Source organism: Vicia villosa, linkage group LG2, assembly GCF_029867415.1.
Source record: "Vicia villosa cultivar HV-30 ecotype Madison, WI linkage group LG2, Vvil1.0, whole genome shotgun sequence".
Lineage (NCBI taxonomy): Eukaryota > Viridiplantae > Streptophyta > Magnoliopsida > Fabales > Fabaceae > Vicia > Vicia villosa.
In genome coordinates this window covers 5,351,884-5,366,663 of record NC_081181.1, presented here as the reverse complement: position 1 = coordinate 5,366,663, position 14,780 = coordinate 5,351,884, and the positions used below count along the sequence as shown (strand labels likewise).

Sequence of the window (14,780 nt, the reverse complement as noted above, 5' to 3'; positions counted from 1 at the left end):
TTGGTTGTTTTTGCTAAGAATTAAAACATGTGGTTTAGTTCATTTTAGCCTTTATGATGTATCGAATAGTTTAAGTAAAGAGAAGAAAGAAATTCTCATAATAAAATATTTTTTTTTCTAATTTGTTTTTATATGAGATTAATTTGAAGAGTTTAAAATCACTTCACAATATCATCCAATTATACTACATCATTTTGACATACAAGCATGAAATTAAAATTAACAAATTATAATTTAATCATTTTAATAATGTTTCTCTTTTCTTATGTATCGAAATGATTAAAGCTATGTTTAGTATAGCTCCTTTGTATTTTGCCGTGATTTTCCACCGTGATTTTGAAGTTTTTGACGTCCATCCAAACATACTATAACTCTAATCAAAAGTGTATTGCAATTAGTCTCTTTCTAAATCATCCAACTAACCAGAAAAAAAATGTAACCTTTATTTTTTAAATATAAATATGTGGACATTTTGTAACACATTATTAAACTTTTTTTAACCATTAACTTAGTATGGTTCTGTTAAGAAATAAAATTGACTTTGAGAGAATAGATTTAATAAAAATTGACTTTAATATAAAGTGATTTATGTTTGGATATGGGCATGTTTGTTTCAGCTTTATAAAAATTGATTTTTTCTTTGTATTACAAATTTTTTTATATTCGTCTTTTTAAAAATGAAACACTAATTTTGACATTCTATAATATAAGCATACATTATGGAAGACTAAAACATAGTCAAATTTTCAATTTTTTCAAAAAGTTATTTCAAAAATGATTTTTATGAAAATTTAATTAAAATAATTTCAAAATTAAGTGATTTTTTGAAATTTTGTTATCCAATTTTTTTATAAATAGAAGAAATACTTAAAATCACATTTTAAGAATAATTATTCAAACCGAATTTTCATTTGAAGCTTGTATAAAAAAAAATTGTAAAAATTTTTTAACACAAAATTATGTAACACTATAAAAATTATTTTAAAAAAAAAGCCAAAAACAAACTGGCTCATATTCCCAGCAAAAGTGATTTGTATTAAAAATGTTGATTGAATATTTTTATCAAAATTACTTTTGAATGTCTAAATGATAAAAATGGCAACAAAAAAAATGATAAAAATGGCAACAAAAAAAAATGATGAGTTATTGATATTGTTCAATTTAAAGGAAAAAAAACAGATGGAAAAGGAGAATTGATTTTTAAAATTGATTTCAAAAGGAGAATTGATTTTTAAAATTGATTTCAAGAAGCTAGAAATTGTAGCTTCATAAAAATTCAATTCTAAATAAGAAAAACACGGTAGCGACAAACTGTTTGAAAATACCAAACATGTTGGAATTTATTTTGAAGGACCAGAATTAATTTTTTTGAAGATTTTTACCGAGTAACAATTTTTTTATTAAAAAAAAAGAACAGTAGAAGAGATAAAGAGAAATAGGTTAATTACTAGCAATAGTCTAATGGTTAGCTAAGTGGACATTTTATGCGGGTATTTGAGTTCAATTCCAAGTTTTCACCTTTTTCCTCTGTTTGGCCACTAAGACATTCATCTATAAACAAAAATAAATAAAAAATGGGTCAACTTAGTGTATTTTTAATGAAACAACATTTCAAACTAGTGTTTTGAATCTAATTTGCTAAGATCTCAATGTGATTGAATGAAATGACTATATCCGTTCATGAATCCTAAACAGAGAAAAAAAACTCCCAAAATACAAAATCATGTTCATTTGTAATATTAAAACAAAAGAGATGAAGGTGTAGCTAATGGGGAGAGGGAGAACATAACACTAACTTAAAAGACTGCATCAAAAGATGATCTTAGAGCAAATACCCAAATGAGGTGAATCACTGTTACTAAATTGTTACAGTTCTAAAAGCTTGGAAGATATGATTTTGCATGAACTTGAAAGATTGGATTATAAGATTCTAGGGCCAAAGTAGATCTCCCTGAGTCTGTTGTTATGAGCTGTGATCTGTGTTAATTTCTTCTCGTATTTGATTTTTGTTTTTTGAAGTTATAAGTTGAAACGCTACATGCATATAACTTATCTTTAAGCTTAAATGATAGTAACATAAATTACTTCTAAAACATTCATCAATTTTTTTGAATAAGTTCAATAAACATCTCTGGAACTCTTTCGATCCAAAATAAAACTCTGAATCTTTAACATGTACACATAGTGAAAATTTTTAGAGATATCAGATAGAAGATGGAATATTTCGTGACAGATCAGCATCCAGAACACCAATTTTCTTAGACATTGTACCATAAACAAATATCAAACTGAGAGATACGTGAAGTTCTAAGTTTTTCTTTGGCATCAAATGGAACAGTGCAAACAATAGGCAGGAAGAGGGGTGTACGAGACAGACAGCAACGAGCCAATGAGATAGATGAGCCCGGAACATCAACATCAGTAATCACATTCCAAACTTGCAGACTAAGACTAGTGACAATAAAACCAGACAAGATCCCTTAAAATATTTGAAGGTATTTGGAAAGAGCAAGAGGAATTTTATTTTTTGAAATCTTGATATCCGGCCTAGCGACCGACTAATCCAAGGGGACCAATCCCACCGTCCACTTGCGGGGACCTTGTTTAAAGTCAGAGCTTGCTCTGTATAGACTGGCCCAACACATGAATTGTTTGCCCCAGCGGAATTCGAAGCTGAGGCCTTGAGAGTAGCACACTCTCAAGACCCAAGCCTCAACCACTAGGCCAACCCATGGGGGTTAGAGCAAGAGGAAGTTACAACATTCTCAATGGATCAGGAAGAAAAAAAGTCATAGAATTGCTAACAGAATGTCTTAGACAAGTCAATCACAATAATATTAAATTTCACCCAACAGTTTGTAGAAAATTCCTAGAGTTCCATCATTATTTGATTCCAACTGAATATGCACTTTGGCTTATTTTAAGGATACTCTATTCAGAATCAGATAACATCCAAAATCCGCCGACCAATATGATATCAATTCCAACTATATTTCTACTAGAATACAAATAGCTGATAAGAGTTTGTAGGTCCTAGTATCAAAATAAGAAAGGCACTAACTGAACTCATTTAGAATTATAATAATAGTCAAACAAAAAATTCCAGAGAACAAGAGGTCCGTTTCTTGGTCAGCAGCCAAAAACAAAACATATCAAGCAATTGGAAGCTCACCACAGTCACTGATAACCACCTTCTTCCTTGGACGATCACCACGATCTGTCTCTTGCGATTCAATCAACCTAACAATGTCCATGCCTTCCAAAACTTGGCCAAATACAACATGTTTCTGATCAAGCCATTGCGTCTGCCAATTACGTTTATTATATCAAAACCAAGCATCATATATTGGTATCAATTGAAAGTAAAAGAGGTTGAAAATGAATGTTGTGGAGTACCTTGACAGTGCATATGAAAAACTGACTCCCATTGGTGTTGGGACCTGCATTTGCCATACTAACCGTTCCGGGTCCAGTATGAGAGAGTTTAAAATTCTCATCTTTGAAAGTGCGACCATATATACTCTTGCCACCAGTTCCATTTCCTTTGTCGAAATCACCTCCTTGAATCATGAATTCTTTGATGACGCGATGAAAGGTGGAATTCTTGTAGCCAAAGCCCTTCTCGCCGGTGCAAAGGGCGCGGAAGTTCTCGGTAGTTTGGGGGACATCGTCACCGAAGAGTCCGATGACAATCTTACCGACGAGTTTTCCAACTGGATTTCCAATACTGATGTCAAAGAATACTTTGTGAGTCACTTTTGATTGTACAATTACTTCTTCTGACTCTGAATTACCAGCAGCCGCCCTCACTTTGACTCTGGCAGCAGCAGCAGCAGCAGCCGCAGGAAGAATGCTAGTGGTACGTAATTTCAATCCCAGAGGTCGGTGAATGGGGATATTTCTAGGGTTAGGATTCAGTGCTGTGAGTGTTAGGGTTCTAGTATCTGCTACATTTGACTAAGCACCCAAAACAAAAACAATAAAATGAATTGAATATGAATTAAAGCAAAGCAAAGCAAAGCAAAGGCAAGTGAGAGACGAAGAAATAATTACCCGTGAGATTAGAGGCGGTGATATAACATTGAATGCAGCAGCAGCAGCCATCGGAAGGAACGGGGCGCGCGTGTTAAAACTTACCAAGGCTATCTATTAATCTATCTCAGTATCGGTTATTAAACGCAAACCCTGCATATGCCTCTCTATCCATCATGTGGATTTACGTCTAAATTACTATAATGTCCTCCTATAACCCGCAAAATCGATATGTTGTTCTAATTTTGTAATATGTGTCTTGAAATTTTAAGTGAGAAAAAAAAACATATTTTGATTCTAGTAATTATAATTAAGTGTTTCTCTTATTTTTTATAATATAAATTATAAAAACTGTATAAGTAGAAATTTTAATGAATGCCTTAGAAATATTTTGACAAATAACTGAGAGTAAAGGTGAGAAACATGCATGTCGGTCTCACTAAAAAAAATATGACAGATATATATAAAAAATTCACAATAAAAAATATACGGACGGGACGGTCACATTAAATGGTGTAGATCTAATCCCTTAACACGCCCCAAACTAAAACTAACGTGCGAATAAAACAGACATGTAACGGTTCGAACTTATTTTGTCATCCCCTAAATGGAAGAATATTCATGTAGTGATCATACCTCTGACATTTTAAAAATTCAAAAATGCACATCATATTATTCAGAGAATGAATTCGGACGTACCTATTTTACAATAAATTACTTTATCAAAGAGACATTTCCATTTTTGTCAAAAAATATTCAAATTTTAATATCTGAAATATCCTATTAAAATCTAGATTTCAACATCCGAATAAATCTATAGAACAATATTGCTTGCATTTCTTGCTGGTATGTTTTGTTCGAATTTTGAGAAAGCTAAATACTTGATTTTTAACCTACTCAAAGATCTATACATAATAATATCATGTTTCCTAAGACAATAATTTTATGAGGATTGATTTTATCATTCAAAAAGAAGTTGTGATGCAACTTATTGTCTATTTCCTGCTTCTTCTTCTTTTTTTTTATAATTTTAAATTTCAAATTAATATTATCCTTAAAAAAATGTTTAAACTTTATTAACAGTAGTTAATGGAACTTTGTATGTTGAAAGTAAGAGAAAAAAAATCCTCCCCAAACTTCATCCATTCTTTCTTTTTAAATACTTTTAGATTTTAAAATTCATGCAAATTGAAAAAGAAAAATCTCCATTAAATATCTGGATTTTAGAATCATAATTTTTAACTTTAATTTTACATATATTTGAGATTGTGTAAAGTTGTGGTGGGTTAGTGAGTCGCGTCTAAATTTCAAAATATTCGTTTCTTTTAAATATGAATCTATTTTATACTACTGATTTAACATGTTTCAAAGAGAATTTATTGTATATATGATGATAATGGATTTCAAAATCCAAATTTTAAAATATTTTGAGAATTTCTTCAAAAGTGAATAAGTAAGGCATGAAAAGTACTGAACCATCCTCCTATAAATTTACTCGTATGGAGAATTTGAAGTAAGAATTTTAACATTTATTTCTAACTTGGGCTTATATATTGATGGTGATTCAAACATTCTCATATGTTAAATGAAAAATTGTGAACCCCTAATATTTTAATTAACATGGATTACCTTGATGTCAAGAATGACTTTTAATTTAAGGATTAAAGTTTCATATTTTTCTTCATTATTCAAACATTTATATTTCAATTCTACAATGCATCTAGTGAGAATTCCATTCGCGGAAATAATCAATATTCTCACTCCAACACTTTTTTTGGTATTTAGATCCATTAAAATACAAATGTCACGCCTTTGAACCTATGAAATTTATTGGTTCAACTTTAAGGCATGGATGATCTACCATAAAATCTACAATGGCTTGTCTTTTGACAACTTCCAATAGGTCATATATTGTAATATGCTCATCATCCTCGAGCTGCCTTATGCTCATCAGCCCATCCAATGCGGAAAAACAATCACTCGCGTACGCTTGCAAAATGTCGTAGGCTCAAGCTCAAGCATCATAAAACAACAGCTGACGCCTCCGGTACAAGTTCAATAGATAAGGATATACATTGTTGCTTATATTATTACATATATTCCTTATCATAGACAATGTTTGTGAAACAACAATCAAATGAAGTTCATTCTAGTTGGTAATTTTATGCCTGCCCTTTTCAGAAGTTCAGCTGAAGCCTGTTTTGCTTTCAAAATAACTTCTTCCTGACATGGACAATCAAATTAAAGTCAAAATGAACACAGTGGGGAAAATATTGCTTAGTAAGATATATTCCTAAATTTAGGGTTTCACGCCTCTCCTAAGTAGTTCAATTAAATACCTCATCAACATTGATAATCTTTTTGTCCTTCATTATCCACAGACCATTGCACATGACAGAAACCACATTTTCGGTTCGCATGCAATAAACCATGTTGGAGATGCTGCGTGTTAATTAAAAAGTAAATATATCAGGTTTAAACAAATTTGGGATGACATGATGATGATAAAGAAGTTGTATTCAGCAAGTCAAGGTTTCAAGAGGTATAGAACTCCTGTCATCTAATTCAAAAATAGTTCACCAAATGTAAGTAATTTAAAAGGCTAATTATTTGACAAGGAGAGAGGGTTCTTACCAGTCATGAACAGGAACCATAGACCAAGTGGAAGGATTGACAACAACAATGTCAGCCTAACAAAGGACAAGGACAGACACTGTCAGCTTCTGTTGGTAGAAAAAAATGCTGAATATTATTAATAAAATCATGTACATGGTTCTTTTAAAATATTCTTTACAAAAAACACTCTGATGCCAAAGTCAATCTCATTATAATATGATAATAGGGTATGAGGGAGATCTAAAACAGGGTAAGGCCCCCTTATATATAAAGTGAGTAGGTCTATGTAACCGTCATGGGGCTTATGTCTTGGGCCATATGGGAAGTGAGGCCATGTATTCAAACTTCTTACCACTCGGTCAGTCAGCCGAAACATACTGCAGAGTTCCGGATACAGGTTGAAGCTTTAGCAACTCAGTTTGCAGTGCCAAGTTTTTGACATTTGAAGATAATGTAGCTGGAGTGCTGCATTTTTGTTATTTATATATGCTACACTAGTGTCTTTTCGTGTCTGCTTGTCACAAGCCAGTCAGTCATCTTGATGTGCATATATTTTGTGGAGCTTCTCTCCTCTTTCCACCTTATACATTATTCAGGTCTTTTGCATGTTTCAGTGATGTGCAGCGTAGTACACATGTTGGTATTAGAGTCTATCCAAGATAGTAGGGTCACCTGCTATCAGCCATCAGGCCACTGCTATCGAATCACTCAGGTCATGCTCTAGATGTGGTGAATGGGTCAGAGGGTGTTAAGAGTCTCACATTAGATGAGATAAGGCATGAACACGAGTTTATAAGTATTGAACTCTTTACTTTAATGGCTGGTTTTGAAGGGTTGAGTTAGGGCCAACCGAAATTCTAATAGCCAACTATCAAATTGAATGTTATAGGTTTTACAGAATAGTGAAGGTTGAACTTTTTCACCTTAGGTCCATATGATCTTGAAAACTTTCCCTATATACCTTCATTGTTTGTCAAAGTTCACAAAATTAATTATCTTAACAACCAACAGATATATGTTTTCCATGTTTCAATTGTACATTATTTGCACAATAAAATATAATGAAAATAAGAAAATGATTAACAATCCTGCTCCCCTCCCCCAAAGTTGTCTGCATTGAATTTAAACATCTGTAGTAGATGCTGTGTCCAACTAAAAGGTGTTCTAGCAGTTAGTTCTTGTTAAACGAGAAGGAGAAAACCATAATAATCATAATAACAACAATGAGAATAAAAACATATACAATTGGAACCAGTACCAACCTTTTTCCCAACCTCAAGAGAACCTAGTTCATCATCCCATTGTACTGACTTTGCACCATTGACTGTGACCATTTTAAGAATAGTTTCGGCAGACAGTGCTGTTGGATCTGTAGTTCCATTAGCAAAAACTTCCCGTCCTTTGTTAATTAGAGATGCTAGGTACATTTCATCCACTGCAAATGTGATGTATTAATGAAAGTTCCCATTCAGTAAACTGTACCTAGCATTTTCCATCCCATGCCTGAGAATCCTACTACTATATGCATGTTGGTTGTTTCCATGGTATATTTATAAGTGTAGTGAAAATAACAAATTATTCAGATTAAAATCCATATGTGTATACATGACACTAATGAGAAGAAGTAGGAAGGAAAAATAAAAAAATAAACAAAAATTGTAAAAGTATAAAGTTGAGAATAACCGATGCTCATGCGATTGTTTGATGGAGCCCCATCCGTCCCCAAGGAGACACATATGCCAGCAGCAAGCATCTCCCTTACAGGTGCAAATCCAAGCATTCTCATAGCAGCAGCTGGACAGTGAGACACTTTGACCCCTGCCCTTGAAAGAAGAGATATCTGAAAATTTTGCATTTTGAACTTGTCACATTTAAGAAGTGAATGAAAGGATTATTTCAAGTAAAGTCAGTTGTTGGATCCACAAAGTCCATAGCAGCAAATACTTGCAAACAATAGTGGATGTTTATCGAAAGACAAATGTGCAAAATTTGACCTCATTATCATCCACCCAAACAGAGTGAGCTGCTAACAGATTGTTTTGAAGGAAGTTTATCTTGTCCAAGTATGTAACAGTTCCATGATTAACTTTGTGAACATCCACAACTAGTTCATTCTCATACGGTATCTCTGCAACATGCTGACAATTATGCAAATTCTACTCAATATGTTTTAAATATAAAATTGAAAAATTACAAAAGCCAAAGATGAGTTGCCAAATACCTATGAAGCACAGATACCAGAAATACCATACTCAGACATACACATGTCTACACTGATAATAATTTGAAAAATAAATAAATGAACCAAAATAAATAAATGAACCGTAAGCACAATTGTGCTGCATAGATACATACCATGTGTATTCCGGTGTTGAGTTGTGCAGCAGCATCTCTTGTTTGAAGAAGCAAGTTGTCTGTAGAATTCATGATTTGTCTAATTCCAAACCAGATTCTAATGCGACCTTGAGCTGTATTATTGTACTTATGATAATTATCCTTTTGAGATTGAATACAATCCTGAGTAGTACGAGGAGCCCAAGAAGAAGGCAAACCATGACCAGAATCCATAGTTGACTGAGTCAAACAAGCTCGCAAACCAAGCAACTCAACAGCTTTAACCATTCCAGAAACATGTTGACCACCAGCTTCAGCAAAACAGGTAACACCGGAGTGAATGAGTTCGATACCACAGAGTAAAGTAGAGAGATAGGAATCGTTTTCGGTCATGGCGGATTCGTAAGGCCAAATGCGGTGGTGAAGCCATGTGACTAAGTCAACGTCATCGGCGATGCCTCTGGCGAGTTGTTGGGAAGTGTGGACGTGTGTGTTGATGAGTCCGGGGAGGATGATGTGGCCGGTGAGGTCGATGAGGTGGTCGGCGAGATGAGAGAAGTCGGAGAGAATCTGTTGGGAGTGTCCGATTGCTTTGATTCGATCGAGATGAATAACGATGGCACCGTCTTTGAAAACTCGTTGATCAGCATCCATGGTTACGATAACACAACCGTAAATTACAGTCATCACTTTCTCTTTCTCCATCTTCTTCCTCACTCCCTCCAGGCTCCTCCTGTTTCTGTCTAATTCTTTTTTAAATAAAAAACAAATACTAGTAGAGACCACTGACTGTTTTAGAATAAAAAAATAATTATGATGGAGGGACCATTAATGTAGTAGTAGTAGAAGATGGACTAGATTGTAACCCTTATATAGATGCACTGGATTCTAATCTTGATATAGATATGAGACTAGGTTTTAATATAATACTAGTACATGGGACAACAATGTAATGGTGATGCAAGTGAAGACAATATTTTAGAGGTTTGTTTTCAAGACCCGAGAGATGATTTTCATTTTGACTACAATTTTGTAGATCAAGAAGCAATGATAAGGGATAAAATAAAGGAAATGATGGGAAAAGAAAAGAAAATGTTTCGTTGGAAGACCATCTAAAAAACAAACTCCCGCCGAATGAACTACTCCAGTATTGCATAAGGATAAGTGACTCTAAATTATAATGCAAAAAAAAGCTTCTTGAGAACTTATTTTTGGTTGTTGGAGATATTTTGTGTGGGACCATTTGTTACCTTGCATTTAAACAACATTTAAGTAATTTAAATCAATTTTACTTATGCTCAGGTCCGATCTAAGAGGTAGGCTAACTAGGCATTGGCCTAGGCCTCAAAAAATTTCTTTTTATTAGCTATTATACTTGATATCTTGTTTAAAAATAATTAATAACATTCAATTTCCATTACTATTACTACTAATTTGTTCCTTTACATTGAAGTGAAATTAACAGCACTTTATTATGAACCCGACTATTAAGGTCATGTGAATATGGAGAAATTGTGTTGCTATTTACTTGTTTATTTACTCATATTATTATATTATTGATTAATTTGGATAAATTCTCACCATCAATTCATCATAAATATGTATGTGCCCCCAATTTTCTTTTGGATAGAAAGAAAAAAGCATAGCAGAAAAACAATTAAATTTTAGTTATTTGTATAATTTTCTCCAAAACGTGATTATTTGCATAATTTTTTTTAAAACATGGTTATTTTAAAAAAAAAAACGCAAACAACCATCTAATAATTTTTCTCTCATCTGAGAAATAAAATGATTGAATAATTTATAAGAAGATCAATCGTTAATTTTGAATATTAAAAAGATTAATAAATATTAGCAAAATAAGAAAATTGTATACGTGAGAGGGGGCAGGTGCCACAATTACCATTTACCAGTGCCTCCAATACCATGTCCACACCTCTAGTTCACCCTAAAATCCAAACACTGAATCACTACGAGCTAAAGTATATGGAAATTGTTAAGTAGGATTATGTGCAACTAGAACCAACACAAGAATGCGCGAGCGTGTCGTAACTGGAAATGTTTCGGTCTTGTTCAATAGAGTAAAACATTTCAATCGTATTCGGAGGCATGAATTTTGCTGCATTGAACACATGAAATTCATACAATACAATTGCAGGAGGTACCTTTGTCCTTCATTACATGACTTTTATTTCCTGGCATAGCCAAATGTCTTATTTCTATGTCATCTCACATTGATGATCATCATATACATATTGGGCGATTAGAGCTTAGAATAAACTGGCCTTCGTTTCTGCTTCACTGCCGCAACTGCTTCAATTAAATCACTGGAAAACAATCTTGCAGAATTTAAAGTTGCTACAAAATCCAACCCTTGATCCACAGTCAAGTCCCTACTTTTAACCAACACAGTCTTTGTTCCAACAACTGCCAGCGGTGACTTGCTAGCAATACCTGTGTAATGATATTGATAAGTCACGAGAATATTCAATTATCTAATTAACACTAATGAGTAAGAAAAAGAAACCAACCCTGAGCAAGTTCCCTAACACCTTCATCAAGTTCATGTTGCGAATGAAAAACTCGAGAAACCAGACCCAACTCTTTCGCCTCCAAGCCGGAGAATCTTCTAGCCGTCAAAGCCAACTCCATTGCGTTGCCGAAACCAACAATACCCGGCAGCCTTTGAAGTGATCCCAGATCAGCCGCCAAAGCCAAATCCACTTCTTTCACTGAGAAAAACGCATCCTCTGTACAAACCCTAATATCACAGGCGGTTATAATATCGATTCCACCACCGATGCAACCTCCGTGAATACTTGCAATCACAGGTTTACGGCATCGTTCCAGAGCTGTGATTGAATCTTGCATCGCCAGGATCTGTCGACGGAGACTCTCCCCGGACAATTCCCCGGCGGTAGAATTCAAAACGGAAAGATCGATGCCGGAGCAGAAGTGTTTGCCAGCGCCGGATAAAACGATAACGTTGACATCAGGGTTGTGGTCGAGTGCATAGAGGGCTTTGGGGAATTCAGAGAAGAAATCATGCGTGAGAGCGTTGCGCTGTGCGGGGCGATTAAGGTTAAGATAGAACACACCGGATTTAGGGATTTTCTCAACAATTTCTAGGGTTTTCAATTTCTCTTCCATCGTCGTTAATGAATAAAAGTTTTCAACGTTATCGAATTCACAATACATACATAACATTAAAAATAGAATGCAGATCCCAAAATCAATATAATTGAAACAAAAAGAAGGTCCTACCGGGAGTCGAACCCAGGTCGCAGGATTCAAAGTCCTGAGTGCTAACCACTACACCATAGAACCCTGTTGTGTACATGAATCTAAATTTTCATATTTCTATAATAAGATATCTTAATATTCTCTATTTGAAAACTTGTTTATAGTAACCAGATATCTTAATACTTGTTTAAATTAAATAATACTTTCGATCAACTACATAAATTTATTTTGATGGTTTCCTTACCGACATTTAATCCAAACTTAGTAAAGTTACGTTTTTTTTTAACCATTTCTAAAGTTTGAATAGTCTCAGACACATAAAAAATAATTAATATATTTTCTAATCTTAAAAGAATTAGCTAATATGTTCCGTTTACATGCTAAGAAATCTATAAAAAAAAAAGTTGTTAAAAGAATATATGTTTAAATTATTATAAAATTAAAAGTACGATTTTATAAACAATGTTTTTGTATTTAATTTTTTTAACATGTTATCTAATAGCACACATTAACACATTTCTTAAATATAATACTTTTTATGTATGAAACGTATGCTCAATCACCATAGCTAATGATTAAAGCCCTAATCATTTTTTTATGGTAACATATGAACTTACTTGTGAACACATTTGCTTTTGGTGAAGTGAAAAGTTGGTTGCCACTAACACCGTAGATATGTGGGTGTGTATGTTTTCGTGTGTGCGCCCATGCGTTCACATGTGCTAGTGTGTGTGAGAGAGAGTGTGTGTGTCTGCGATAGATCAAGCAAGTGTCTTGAGTTTGATGATATGTGAATAATTGATCATCTTTTAACCAAACTATTAAATTAGGTGTTTATAATAATTGATCCTTCAGAGAAGGAGAGTAAATCCTCTTTCTATTATTTCGGCTGTATGTGGTCAAACCTTGACCAAGTAGTGATAGTAGTTTATGATTCATCCTTTTTAATATGTGAGATATGGCTAGTCGGTCCTTGAGACTTAGGACTCTTTGGTTAAGAGGGGGAAAGTCTCACTAGTTGCTCAAAATGTGCCAAACACATCATCTCCTTTAAACTAGGGGACCAAAAAATATTGCTCACATGTCTACCATGTGACCTCACCAGACCTTTGATATTCATTTGGCTTAGATTATGAAATAACGATCCACAATCCCTTAAGCGTGAGTCTTGTAAGGATGAAGTGGTTTAGGCAACAAGACATTATAGTTCAGGTAACACATCTTAAAGTCTTGTGATGCCCTAAAGTGCATTATCTTCTTGTGTCTGCGAAAGAAAGTCAATCTAATGTGGTTCTAAATAACATTACATATATTGGCATTCCATAGATGACTATGAAGGTTAAAAAAAATTATCAATAAATATATCTAGGAGGACAGTCTACAAAATTTTGTAAACAATGAGGACAATGCTTTAGATAACAAAAATTCCAAACCTTGTTGTAGAAGGACCATTACATGAACCTTATATGAGGTCTATAAGTTTAGAATAGAGGCATGACTGAGGTGAACCAAAAAAGAGAAGTTTGTTTCCTTAACCCAAAGAAATAAAACTCATATTGGGAGGATTTGCAGGAACTCCAACAATGCCTAGAAAAGGAACTTTTGGGCCTCGAAATCCATTATGTCCCTTACATAGCTATGGAATACATTGCCTTCATTACAGTCTTTCAAAAATATTACAAATGCAACAAGTGATGCCAGAAAACCCCGTGGTTTCATCTGTAGTTGTGGTAAATTGCAATGTAAAGAGATGCCTAATTGACTGAGGTAGTTCAAGTGACATCGTATTCAAAGAAACAAACAGATAATTGGGTTACCTAACACAATTATTAATCCTTGTGGTAAAACACTTAAAAGATTCTCATGAGACATTGCTAAATTTATATTACTCATAGAAGTTATAATAAACTTTGTAGGAGACATTGACTCCAAGTCTCTACAGACCAAGTAGTTGGTTATAGAAGGAAATTGACTTACATCCTCCTTATCAAACGACTAATATTGAATGCACTTAGATCTATCATACAACCTACATATGAAAATTAAGTTCCCATTAGATAACATGAAGATCTCCACCATACGTGTATATAGGAAAATGGTGAAATAATGTTATGGCAATAACTTAAAGAAGCATCGTGAAAAACCCCAACCAAGACAACAAGTTCATTAGTATATAGGAATACAAGGAAGAGTGAAAATTCACATAGTTGGACTCAAAGGAATAAAAAGAATGAAAAATTATTCTTATGGAAAAATTGAAATAAGTTGAGATCGTAGGAATGGGAAAATCATCTAAATCAACCCCTAGTTTCATCTAAGGAGGAAGTTACCCTAGTATAGCCTATAAGGGACGACAACTCAGACTTGTTTGCATGGAGCCTAAGTGACTTACTTAACATCGATTAAATGCGGTTCCTCACCATATATCCATTAACCACTCCATTAGACTTATGGTACAAAAGAAAGGAAGTCGACACGAGAGAAGCGAAATATAGTTTAAGGATAAACATAGAATTTGGCTAACACGACTTTCATTTTCAATATTAGCTATCTAA

At 33.8% G+C, this 14,780-nt stretch overlaps 3 protein-coding genes and 1 non-coding gene across 5 annotated transcripts; all 4 read right to left on the bottom strand.

Annotated features, from left to right (window-relative positions):
* Window positions 1-2,883: 2,883 nt before the first annotated feature.
* On the bottom strand, window positions 2,884-4,206 carry LOC131648894 (photosynthetic NDH subunit of lumenal location 5, chloroplastic-like). The gene is made up of 3 exons (XM_058918628.1): window positions 4,054-4,206; window positions 3,397-3,957; window positions 2,884-3,305 (listed from the first exon to the last, which is right to left on the bottom strand). The coding sequence occupies exons 1-3, from the start codon at window positions 4,102-4,104 to the stop codon at window positions 3,153-3,155; spliced, it is 765 nt and encodes a 254-aa protein (XP_058774611.1). The 5' UTR covers window positions 4,105-4,206; the 3' UTR covers window positions 2,884-3,152.
* Window positions 4,207-5,753: 1,547 nt separating this feature from the next.
* LOC131648892 (uncharacterized) lies at window positions 5,754-10,119 on the bottom strand. 2 transcript variants are annotated; one of them, XM_058918625.1, is made up of 7 exons: window positions 9,004-10,111; window positions 8,643-8,786; window positions 8,332-8,488; window positions 7,911-8,083; window positions 6,667-6,722; window positions 6,372-6,474; window positions 5,754-6,255 (listed from the first exon to the last, which is right to left on the bottom strand). In XM_058918625.1, the coding sequence occupies exons 1-7, from the start codon at window positions 9,685-9,687 to the stop codon at window positions 6,166-6,168; spliced, it is 1,407 nt and encodes a 468-aa protein (XP_058774608.1). In that variant the 5' UTR covers window positions 9,688-10,111; the 3' UTR covers window positions 5,754-6,165. The 2 variants fall into 2 exon arrangements, with proteins under 2 accessions (XP_058774608.1, XP_058774609.1); XM_058918626.1 differs by lacking the exons at window positions 5,754-6,255; window positions 6,372-6,474 and having other exon boundaries at window positions 6,667-6,755; window positions 9,004-10,119.
* A 970-nt stretch (window positions 10,120-11,089) lies between these two features.
* LOC131648893 (delta(3,5)-Delta(2,4)-dienoyl-CoA isomerase, peroxisomal-like) lies at window positions 11,090-12,286 on the bottom strand. Its single transcript, XM_058918627.1, has 2 exons — window positions 11,514-12,286; window positions 11,090-11,436 (listed from the first exon to the last, which is right to left on the bottom strand). Exons 1-2 carry the CDS (start codon window positions 12,187-12,189, stop codon window positions 11,246-11,248), a joined length of 867 nt encoding a protein of 288 aa, XP_058774610.1. The 5' UTR covers window positions 12,190-12,286; the 3' UTR covers window positions 11,090-11,245.
* Window positions 12,238-12,309, bottom strand: TRNAQ-UUG (transfer RNA glutamine (anticodon UUG)). The gene has a single exon. It is a non-coding gene; the product is annotated as a tRNA-Gln (tRNA).
* Window positions 12,310-14,780: the final 2,471 nt, after the last annotated feature.

What these genes read in the sequence shown, in the direction of transcription:
- LOC131648894 (XM_058918628.1), bottom strand. Translation starts at nt 4,104, where the DNA reads ATGGCTGCTGCTGCTGCATTCAATGTTATATCACCGCCTCTAATCTCA. An exon ending in CACCGCCTCTAATCTCACGG is followed by an intron (nt 3,958 to 4,053) that starts GTAATTATTTCT and finishes TTGGGTGCTTAG; the next exon opens with TCAAATGTAGCAGATACTAG. An exon ending in TTTTCATATGCACTGTCAAG is followed by an intron (nt 3,306 to 3,396) that starts GTACTCCACAAC and finishes CGTAATTGGCAG; the next exon opens with ACGCAATGGCTTGATCAGAA.
- LOC131648892 (XM_058918625.1), bottom strand. Translation starts at nt 9,687, where the DNA reads ATGGAGAAAGAGAAAGTGATGACTGTAATTTACGGTTGTGTTATCGTA. An exon ending in TCAACACCGGAATACACATG is followed by an intron (nt 8,787 to 9,003) that starts GTATGTATCTAT and finishes CATAATTGTCAG; the next exon opens with CATGTTGCAGAGATACCGTA. An exon ending in AAACAATCGCATGAGCATCG is followed by an intron (nt 8,084 to 8,331) that starts GTTATTCTCAAC and finishes TCACATTTGCAG; the next exon opens with TGGATGAAATGTACCTAGCA.
- LOC131648893 (XM_058918627.1), bottom strand. Translation starts at nt 12,189, where the DNA reads ATGTTATGTATGTATTGTGAATTCGATAACGTTGAAAACTTTTATTCA. An exon ending in TGTTAGGGAACTTGCTCAGG is followed by an intron (nt 11,437 to 11,513) that starts GTTGGTTTCTTT and finishes ATCATTACACAG; the next exon opens with GTATTGCTAGCAAGTCACCG.